This window comes from Sturnus vulgaris, chromosome 5 (genome assembly GCF_052056855.1).
Source record: "Sturnus vulgaris isolate bStuVul1 chromosome 5, bStuVul1.hap1, whole genome shotgun sequence".
NCBI classification, from domain to species: domain Eukaryota; kingdom Metazoa; phylum Chordata; class Aves; order Passeriformes; family Sturnidae; genus Sturnus; species Sturnus vulgaris.
In genome coordinates, this window is record NC_142247.1 from 74,320,130 (window position 1) to 74,330,328 (window position 10,199).

General features: G+C 71.3%; 1 protein-coding gene and 1 long non-coding RNA gene across 2 annotated transcripts in view; both read right to left on the reverse strand.

Moving 5' to 3' along the window:
• Window positions 1–10,199, reverse strand: part of LOC148223808 (uncharacterized) — a 135,342-nt gene that overhangs the window by 118,040 nt on the left and 7,103 nt on the right. The gene's annotated exons all lie outside the window — the stretch shown is intronic.
• Window positions 502–8,175, reverse strand: LOC148223812 (cadherin-related family member 5-like). The gene is made up of 15 exons (XM_088166044.1): window positions 8,115–8,175; window positions 7,320–7,546; window positions 6,726–6,785; window positions 6,548–6,640; window positions 6,018–6,104; window positions 5,819–5,929; window positions 4,799–4,969; window positions 4,611–4,701; window positions 3,787–3,893; window positions 3,328–3,528; window positions 2,944–3,078; window positions 2,610–2,688; window positions 1,997–2,193; window positions 1,509–1,529; window positions 502–963 (listed from the first exon to the last, which is right to left on the reverse strand). Exons 1-15 carry the CDS (start codon window positions 8,173–8,175, stop codon window positions 502–504), a joined length of 2,103 nt encoding a protein of 700 aa, XP_088022170.1.

Below are 10,199 nucleotides of genomic sequence, written 5' to 3' on the forward strand. Positions count from 1 at the left end.
TGCCGGTGACCCCGGGGATTAGCGACAAACTCCGGCTCAAGCCTCTTAGCGGGGCCGCCCACGGCCACGGGGTCACGCGTGGGGGAAGGGCACCCCTCGGGGACCCCCACGACTCCCAGGGGACCCCCAGGGCACCCGACCCCCCCCCCCCCCCGCGGGGCACAGGGACCCCACGTCCCTCGTGAGGACGCTCCGGGGACCCCCCGCCCCCCCCTCCGGGGCAGCGCTGCCGGGGCCGCTCGAGGGACGCGGCGCCTTTAAGGGGCGTGGTCAGGGGAGGACACCACCCCCCCAGAGGCGGGGCCACGGGGAAACGCGGGAACGCCCAAATGGGGGGGGGACAGCCCCCCAGGATATCCCAGTTACGCTCAGTGCCTCCCAGTGACCCCCAGTGCATCCCAGTAACTCCCCGGTGTCCCCCCAGTGCCAAGCAGTGCATCCCAGCGCTGCCCAGTTCCCACCAGTGTCTTTCCAGGTGTTTATTGCGCCCCCCCGAGCCCCTCAGCACTCGATGGAGTCCTCGAGCAGCTGCAGCAGCGGGGGCGGCACTCGGGGGTCGCTGCCCGGCCCCTCCTCCAGGCTCTCCTCGCTCACCTCCTCCAGCGCCGGCAGCACCCCCAGCGCCCCCCCCCGCCGCCCCCCCGGCACTGGGCTGCCCCCCCCGCCCTCCGCGGGACCCCCCGAGCCCTCGGCCGGGCTGGGGGCGCGGGGGGGGCTGGGGCTGGCTTGGGCGGGCGGGGGTGACCCCCGCGGGGATGCCCCCCCCTCCCCGGGCGAGCCCCCCCCCGGCCGCCCCACGGAGTTGGCCTGGGGTTTGGGGGGCGGCTGGGGGGCGGGAGGCGGCGGCGGCGGGGGGGGCGGCGGGGGCGGGGGGGGCGGCGGGAGCGCCTCCCCCACCTCGCTGTAGCCCTCGTTGGGGTAGTAGAGCCGCGGGGGGCTCGGGGGCGACTTGCCGGCCTGGACCTGCGGAGGGGGCACAGGGGTCAGGGGGATCAGGGGGCCCAGGGGACGCCCCCACGGGACACCCCACCGCGCGGGGACCCTCCATGGAGCCCCCAGCACCCCGAAGCCCCCCCAAGGGGACCCCCAGTGCTCCAAACCCCGCCCAGACCAGGGACCACCCCCCTTGGGACCCCCCCAAGCACAGGGACCCGCCCATGGGACCCCCCCCAGCACAGGGACCCTCACCTCCCCAGCATCCCCACCTCTTCCATGGGACCCCCAGCACCCCAATGTCTCCCCAGCACCCAGGACCCCCCAGCACCTCAATCCCGGCCCAGCTCCCCGGGACCCCCTCATGGGACCCCCCCCAGCACCTCAATCCCGGCCCAGCACCCCGATCTCCCCACGGGACCCCCCCTAATGGGACCCCCCCATAGGACCCCCCTGACACAGGGGACCCCGCATCCTCCTTTTGGGGGGGCTCAGAGCAGGGTGACTCTCCCCCCCCCCAGCAGTTTTTGGGGGTCCCCGCCCTCCCTGGGGATCGCCCCTTCCCCCCCACTCACCGGCTGGAACCACCTCAGGCTCTGCGGGGGGGAACGGGGGGGGTCAGCTGGGAAACTGAGGCGGGGGGCGTCCCTCCTTCCAGCCCCCCCAGACCTGGGCACCCCCTTCCTCCGGCCCCCCCAAACCAGCAGAGCCCACAGGCCCCCCAGACCCCCTTCCTTCCCAGCCCCTCCAAAGCAGGGGTCCCCCTTTCCCCCCCCCCCCCCCCCCGGAGGGTCCCCGGTCCCGCAGCGCCCCCCCCTGACCCGGGGACCCCCTTCCCTGCCCCCCACAGCCGGGGGTGGGTTTGGGGAGAGCTGGGGGTGTGCAGGGGTTTGGGGGTGCGGAGGGGAACTGGGGGAGCTTTGAAGGTTCGGGGAGGGGGTGTTGGGGGGGTTCTGGGGGCGGGTCGGGGAGAGCCGGGGGTGCCCCGGAGGGGGGGTTGGAGGTGCAGGGGGGTGTCGGGGACTCCGGGGGTCGGGGGGCCCGGGGGCTGGGGGGCCCCTACCACGTTGGGGTGCTTCTCGATGGCGAGCGCGGCCCGGTCCGCCGTGCGCTGCTGCCGCCGCCGCCGCCGCCGCGCCCGCAGCGCCAGGAGCGCCAGCAGCAGCACGGCCCCGAGCAGGAGCAGCGCCCCCGCGCCCCCCGCCACCGCCCCCAACGGCACCCCCCGCACGGCCGGCGGCTCCGACGGGTCCCGCGGGGCTGCGACACAGAGGGGACGCGTCAGGGGAGGGGGCGACATCGTCGGGGGCAAACCCCGGCACAGCCCGGGGGCTCCGAGGAGTCTCGGGGGTGCGGGGAGGGAAGGGGACCCCGCATCACATCCCGGGGGGGGAACCCATCGCAGTACGGGGGTGGCCTGGGGACTCTGTCACCGTGGGGAGCTCGGGGAAATTCCATCACTGGGGGGACACAATGCCGGGGACGTGAGGGGCGCCTCTTCACCCTGGGGGAGACCCCATCGCTGGGGCAGGGGGGCTCTGGGGGGTTCCTGGGGCACCCTGGTGCCATGGGGCACGGGGGGGTCCCTGTAAAAGGTCCCTGGGGAGTGTGCCGGTGCCAAGGGGATGGTCACAGAGGGGTCTCTGGGGGGTTTTTTGGGGTGTCCGCCTCCATACCCGCCTGCCCCGGCCACAGCACCTCCAGCTCCACCGTGGTGTTCGAGGTCTCGCCCGATTCCTCGTCCCGCGCCAGCACCTGTGGAGGAGGGGGCGTGGAGGGGACAGGGGGACACGGTGAGGACGCGGGGACATGGCTGTGGCACCGTGGGGACACACAAAGGGGACACGGAGGTGCCCCCAAGCCTCAGTGTCCTCTCTGTCTCCCCCGTGTCCCCTTTCTGGTGGCACCCAGTCCGTGGTGCCCCTCTGGTACCCACACCCTCCAGCTTCCCCGTGCCCCCCAGTCCCCTCTGGCCCCCAGTGTCCCCCTGTCCCCCATCCCCAGGCTCACCTGCAGGTGGAAGCTCTGCCCGGGCCGCAGCTGATCCGCCTGGGCCACCAGGAGCCCGTTGGGCATCACCTGGAACAGCTGCTGGCTCTGGTTGGCGCCGTGGCTCAGGGTGTAGCGCACCTGGGGATTCACCCCCTGCGGGGTGGGGTCAGCCCCTGCTTGCACCCCCCCCCACCCGCATCGCTGCCCACACCTCTACCTGCATTCCCTACCTGTGTTCCCTACCTACTTCCCCATCCGCCCCCTGCCTGTCCCCCTGCCCGCACCCCCTTCCTGCACCTTGTCTGCATCCCACCTGCGTCTCTACCTGCATCCTCACCTGCATCTTCACCTGCATCCCACCTGTACCCTCACCTGCTCCTCTGCCCGCCCTGCCCCGCTCACCTCGGGGAAGTCGGGGTCGTGTGCGCGCAGGGCGAGCACCTGTCCGCCGAAGGTGAGCAGCAGCGCGGCGCGGCGCGGGGCCGCGGGCACGAACGCGCGGTACCGGGCGCGGGGGAAGCGCGGCGGGTGCCGGTTCGGGGCCAGCACCCGCACCAGGGCCCGCGCCACCGCGTACTTGGAGGGGTCGTTCACCTGCGAGGCCTGCGGGGACACACGGCCACAGGACCCGGGGGACACAGAGGGGACAGGAAGAGGACAGAAAGGGGACACAGGAAAGGGCCGGGGGTCACAGAGGAGGGGGGACACACGGGACACTCAGGTCTGCCACCAGCTCCCATGGGGGCACCCATGGGGGCTTCCGGGAGTACCCCAGGCAGCTCCCACCATCCCAGGGACCCCATGTCCCCAGGGACCCCATCTCCCCGAGTGTCCCCCAGTCTCCCCAGGACCCCCGCCCACCATGACGCTGAGGCAGATCTCGGGGGTCTGCCGGCTGCTCTCCACCGCCCGCAGCAGCGTAATGGCCCCGGTCACGTTGTCGATGTGGAACCTGCTGCTCTCCTGACCTGGGGGGGCACAGAGATGAGGACCCCCCGAGGCCCCCCCTCCCCCCCACCCCTGGACCACCCCCGGACCACCCCCGGACCACCCCCCTCCCGCCTCTTGCCCCGGGGCACTGTGGGAAACTCCCTAGAGGTCCCTGATGTCCCCCCCCACCCGTTCAAGGACCTTCATGGTGGGGAGGACCCCCTTTATTTTGGGGGGTGGGTTGGGGGGACGACGTACGGGGAGGGCGTTATTAACCCTTTGAACTCCAGTATGGAGGGGGGGTTAACCCCTCTGGTGCTGGAGCACCCTTGGGTGCACCAGGGGCTGAGCCCCACCCCGCACCCCCCCGCGCAGGAGCGGGGCAGGGATTAGGACCCACCCAGCTCAATCCCTTTATTCAATTTGCCCCAGTGGATCCGGCAATTGGATTGTGCTCACTTGGGCCCCCCCGGCGGGACACCCCGCAGCACGGGCACCCCCATCAGCACAGACACCCCCCGCCATACAGAGACCCCCGGCACTGGCAGGGACTGGGGGGCACAGGGCGGCCCTGGGAACCACCCCGGCCACCTCTGCCCACCCATGTCCCCTCCCACCGCATCCCTGTCCCCATGTTCCGTATTGCGGTGTCCCTGTCCCTGCGCTCCTGCCCACGCTTCTGTCCCTGTGTCCCCACCTCCCTGACCCCTGTGTCGCCCTGTATCCCCCCGTGTCCCCCCGGTGTGCCCCGGTACCTGCCAGCAGGGAGTAGGTGATGGCCGCCCGCAGCCCCCTGTCCCCATCCTCGGCATAGACGGCGCCGGGGCTGAAGCTCAGGGGACCCCCCTGGGGACAAGGAGGGGACACGGAGGTGTCCGGCTGAGCCCCGCGGGACCCCCCGACGCCCTTGTCCCCGCGGTGTCCCCAGGGTCCCGTGTCCCACCTGGAGCTGGCCCTCGGTGACGTTGGCGGTGTAGACGGGGCTGGTGCAGACGGGGGGGCTGTGGGGGGCGCGGGGGGCGCAGGGCAGGAATTGGGGGTACTGGTCATCCCCGTCCAGGACATTGACCCGCACCCGCGCCGAGGCGTTGAACCGCTCCCGGGTGTTCATCTCCTGCAGGGAAAAACGGGGCACGGGGCGCCCCAAAACCTGCTGGGGGTGCACAGAGGGCACAGGGACCCTCATGGCATGGGGACACCCCAGGAATGCAGGGAAACCCCTGGGAGCAGGGACCCCCACGGGGCAGGGACCCCACTGAATGGTGACCCCACAAGTACAGGGACCCCCACGGGGTAGGGACCCCATTAAATGGTGACCCCACAAGTACAGGGACCCTCATGGGGCAGGACCCCATTGAGCGGTGAGCCCCCAGCCACGGGGACCTCCACGGGGCAGGGACCCTCATGTAAAGGGGACCTGGAGGGACAGGAGCCCTCGGCCCCAGGCAGGAGTGGGGGTCTCAGCCCCGGCCCGGGGGGTCCCGCCGAGCTCCCAGCAGGGCACGGGGGAGCCGGGGGGAGCCGGGGTGGGGGCGGGGAGCCGGAGGGGGAGGGGGCGCAGGTGGCCCATTAAGGAAATGAGGGGGATTGAGGGCAGGTGACGGGATCACGTCACCCCCAATTAGCGGGGCCAGCGGGGACGGCCGGCGGGCGTGGGGGGGGCGGGAAGGCTGGGGGGACCCCCGCACCCCGCCCGTGGCACGGCTGTGACCCCGAAAAGCTGCGGTGGGCACCGGGACCCCAGAGTCGCGGGCGGGGGGGCTCTGTGGGGGCGGGGCTGGGGTCGGGACTAGGGCCCCACTCATGAGGGTGGGCGGGGGGGGCGGTTCTCGTATCAGGGTCCTGCACCAGAGTCCCACAAGCGGGGTCTCACAGATGGGGGTCCCACGTCAGAGTGCCACGGGTGAGGGTCCCGCGGGCACGGGGGGACACACGGGGGTCGGCGGGCGGGCGGGGGTCTCACCACGGCGGTGACGACCACCTCGAGGTGCCGCCGGCTCTCGAAGTCGAGCGGGCGCGCCAGCACCACGCGGCCGCTGTTCGGGAGGTCGATGCGGAAGAAGCGAGCGTCGGGCTGGGGCGGTGAGGGGGGGTCGGTCAGCCCGGCAGATGGCCCCGACCTCCCCCCCCCCGCAGCCGCCGCCGCCCCCGCCCCGGCTCACCGAGGCCGTGTCGATGACGTACATGAGCGTGTCCCCGTCCGCGTCCTCGGCCTGGGCGCTGAACACCACCGAGTGCACCGGAGCCAGCTGCCCCGGGGGTCACCAGCGGGCCCGGGGCACCCCGGGGGTCCCCGAGCACCCCACACTCCCCAAATAGACCCCACATCCCAAAACACCCCCCGTGGTTCCCAAACACACCCCCTACGGTCCCCAAACAGACCCCACAGCCCCAAACATCCCTGAGATGCATCGGGGGGTCCCCGAACACCCCCAGCATTCACGAGCACACCCAATATCCCCATTCCTACTTTTGGGTGTCCCCATCCCTTCTGGGCACCCACCCTGTCACCAACGCTGTCCCTGTGCCCACGCCCATCACTGTGCCCATTACCACCTCTGTCCCCATCCCTGTCCCCAGTCCATGCACACGCCACCCCTGTCCTGGTGCCCATCCCTGCCCCATCCCCGAGGCCATGTCACCACCATGTCACCACCCCAGACTCCACGTGTGCCCACAGTGCCACTGTCACCTCGCTGACGTTGTGGGTGAGGACCGTGGCCCCCTGGAAGTGGGGCCGGTTGTCGTTCTCGTTCAGGACCTGGACGATGATCCGGAACTCCACCTGCCAGGGGAGGGACACGGGGAGTGCCCAGGGTGGTACCGGGCCCCCCCAGAGCCCCCGAGGTCCCCTCCGCGCGTGGCCGTACCGGGGAAGAGCCGTCCTCAGCACAGGTCAGGGCCACCATCAGCACCGGGGACTCCAGCTCCTGCAGGGGACAAGGGACGGGGGCACTGGGACAGGGGGTGACACGGGGAGCTGCCCCAGGGGGACATGCGGGGGTCCCTGCCAAGCGGGGGCAGGAGGGTCCCAGCTGGGGGGCAGGATGGTCTGGGATGGAGGGACCTGCAGGATGGGGAAACTCAGCACGGAGGGAGCGTGGATGGATGGACACGGGGTGGACACAGGAGGAGTACAGGATGGACATGGCATAGACACAGGGTGGACACGGGATGGACATAGAGTGGATGGAGGACGGATACAGGATGGGCAGAAGAAGGAGGATGAATGGAACATGGACAGATGATGGTGGATCCAGGATAGATGGAGTGTGGATGACAGACACAGGATGGACACAGGTGGGTGTGGGATGGATGGATGGATGGATGGATGGATGGATGGAGGAAGATAAACATAAGAAGGATGCAGGATGGACACAGCACGGGTGGGGGTGGATTCAGGATGGCCAGTGGGCACAGGATGGACACAGGACAGGGCACTGGGGGTGTCCCGGCGGTGTCACCTCACGGTCCAGCGCCCGCCCGGCCGAGACGTTGAGCCGGACGCTGCGCCCGTCCAGGTAGAACCAGGAGGCGTCGGCGCCCACCAGGCACAGCTGGAGGCCGGCGCCGCCCCCGGCGCCCCCCGCGTCCCCCGGCGGGGGCAGCCGCGCCACCAGGCTGCCGTGGGCGCTGTTCTCCGCGATCTCCGTGAACAGGTTCCCGAAGCCGCTGCAGCCGTCGCCCCGGGCTGCCATGGCCGCGCCGGGGATGGGCACACGCGTGTCCGGGCGGGTGTGGCCCCCAGCCCCTGACCCCCCCTCTCCAGGTCCCACCCGTTCCCCGAGGGCCAGCAGGGTCTCTCGTGTCCCCGTCCCCTTATCCCTGGACTAACAACCCCATCCGCATTCCCAGCTCCCCGCTCGGTCCCCGCTCGGTCCCCGCCGTGTCCCCACCGCCCAAGTCCCACCTCCTGGGCCCCCAGCGCGGTCGCTCGTGTCCCCCAGGGTCCCCACCCCTTGGTTCTCACCCCCAAGCTTCCATCCCCAAGAGACTCTGGAGTGGTCCTGCACTCAGGTGACATCTTTGGGTCCTCCCCAGGGTCCTCTGTGTCCCCATGCCCTGGGGTCCCACCTCTCACCTCCCAGGGTCCGCTTCCCATGTCCTCAAGTCCTCATTCCCTGGTGGCCGCATCCCTTGTGTCCCCACCACCCCTAGTTGCCCTCCTTGAGTCCCGACCAGACGCCCACTGGGTCCCTCCCAGCCCCGGTGTCCCCCTCAGGTGTCCCCTGCCCTCCAGGTGCCCCCCGGATGCTCACCTGTGGCCAGGTGCAGCGCCAGGCAGGCGGCCAGGAGCGCCGGGCAGGACGCGGCCGCCATGGGGACAAGGGGACCTCGGGGGCCGCCTGTGGCGGAGAGGGAGGAGCGGGGCTGCCACCCCCGGCCCCGCGCCCCTGTCCCCAGGCCCCTGCTCAATGTCCCCCAGCCGGACAGCCCCAGTGACAGCCCTGTCACCACCCCGAGGTCCCTTTCCTGGGTCCCTGTGCCCCTGCCAGCTCCCCTCTCCTGGGGTCCCCAGCGCTGTCACCACGCGGGGGTCTCTTTCCCCAGGACCCCAGGGTGCTGTCCCTGTCCCCGGCGCATGTCCCCAAGGTGTCCCTGTCCCCGCCCGAGGGTCTCACCGGGAGGTGCCAGGCCGGCACCGTTCCCTGTGGGACAGCCGTGTCCCCCCTCGTGTCCCCCCCACGCCCCGCACTGTGCGACTCCCCCAGCCCCGGGGGTCTGCAGGGGGACCCTCAGCGTTCCCCGCAATGGCAGTGGGAGCCATATGGTGCCCCCCCCTCCCCAATTAGCGGCAGGTAATTAGGGCAGGGGAAGGGGGGGCGCTCCCCATCTGCCACCCCAACCATCCCCGGCACCGGGCTGGGGGGTCCCGCACGCTGCTCCCCCCGGGACGCGCTCCCTGTTGGGGCAGGGGGGGTCGGGGGGGATCCCTTCCCTCTCCCCCGCTCCGCGGTCCCTGGCTGTCACTCCCCCCGTGTCACCCCCGGGCAGAGGACCCCCGTGTCCGGGACACCCCACCCGCCCCGGGACCCCCTCCCCGGGATCATGGCCCCCCACTGTCCCCTCTCCCCGTCGCCCCCGGCCGTCCCGCAGCCCCCGGCCCCCCCCGGCCCCCGCCCCCCCGTACCTGCCCGGCGCCGCCGCCCCCGGCGCTGCTGCCCCGGCCCGGCGGGACGGGGGGGGCGGGGGCGGGACCGGGGGGGGTGGGACCGGGGGCGGGGCTGACCCGGGACCTGCGACCGGAGATCTGAGTCCTGCCCGGCCTGGGCATCACCTGGGCATCACCCGTATCACCAGCCCTGCCTGGGGCACCACCTGAGCAGCACCTGCATCAGCTGCACCACCTGGGCATCATCCACATCACCTGGGCATCACCCACATCACCTGGGCATCACCTGCACCACCAGCCCTGCCTGAGCACCGCCTGGGCATCACCTATCCTGCCTGGGCATCACCTGAGTCTCACCTGTCCTGCCTGGGGCACCATCCGGGCAGCATCTGCATCACCTGCCCTGCATTTGGCATCACCTGGATCACCTGGGCATCACCTGCCCTCCTGCACCTCCTGGGCATCACCTGTTGGGACCTGCCCTGCCCAGGGCATCTCCCATCCTGCCCTCAGCCCTTCCTGCCCAGAACCCCACCTGCCGTGCCCGGGGATCTCCTGCCTGCACCGCTTGCACCTGAGCAGATGTCACCTGCCTGTGCAGCCTGGGAGCATCACCTGGCACCTGCCTGCACCACCTCTCCTACCTGCCCAAGGGGCAGAGGCCTGGGCCATTCCCTGCTCACCTGGACCATCTCCTGCCCCCAGTACCTGCCTCCCCTGCTGGGCCGTGCGTGACCTGCCCACGCTGCTTACACAGGTGTGTGACCCGACCCTCCCTGCACACCTGGAGGGGGGTGTGACACCCTGTGCACACCTGGGGGGGGTTTTGCCCGCCCCCATGCACACCTGTGGCCCCGTGTGAGGCTGTCAGAGGTGTGGCCCCTCCGTGCACACTGGCGTGTCCCTGCTGAGCCGGCGCCATAATCCGCTTTGGGGACAAAGAGGATGAGCTGGGGGAGGGGGAAGTGACACGGGGGCCACCAAGGGGGAGGGAGTGAGGGTGTGAAAATGAGGTGAGAGTGTCGGTCTGGTCCTGTCCCAGGTGGCTGCACAGCGACACCTCGACATCCCAAACCACCCGATCCCAACTAACCAAGCTTAGCCTTAGGGCTGCCCCACAGCTCCATCTCCGGGGCCCCAAAGACGAACGGGGTGCTGGGGCAGCAAACGGGGGTCGGGGAGACCCCAACCCTGTGCTCCGTGTGGGACATTCCAGGTGAGGCCCCAGCAG

Excerpts from the sequence above, each read along its gene's own strand:
- LOC148223812 (XM_088166044.1), bottom strand. The coding sequence starts at position 8,175 with ATGGCGGCCGCGTCCTGCCCGGCGCTCCTGGCCGCCTGCCTGGCGCTG. Across the intron at positions 6,641-6,725 it reads CTGAGGACGGCTCTTCCCCG|GTGGAGTTCCGGATCATCGT; the intron begins GTACGGCCACGC and ends CTCCCCTGGCAG. Across the intron at positions 1,530-1,996 it reads TCGAGAAGCACCCCAACGTG|AGCCTGAGGTGGTTCCAGCC; the intron begins GTAGGGGCCCCC and ends TCCCCCCCGCAG.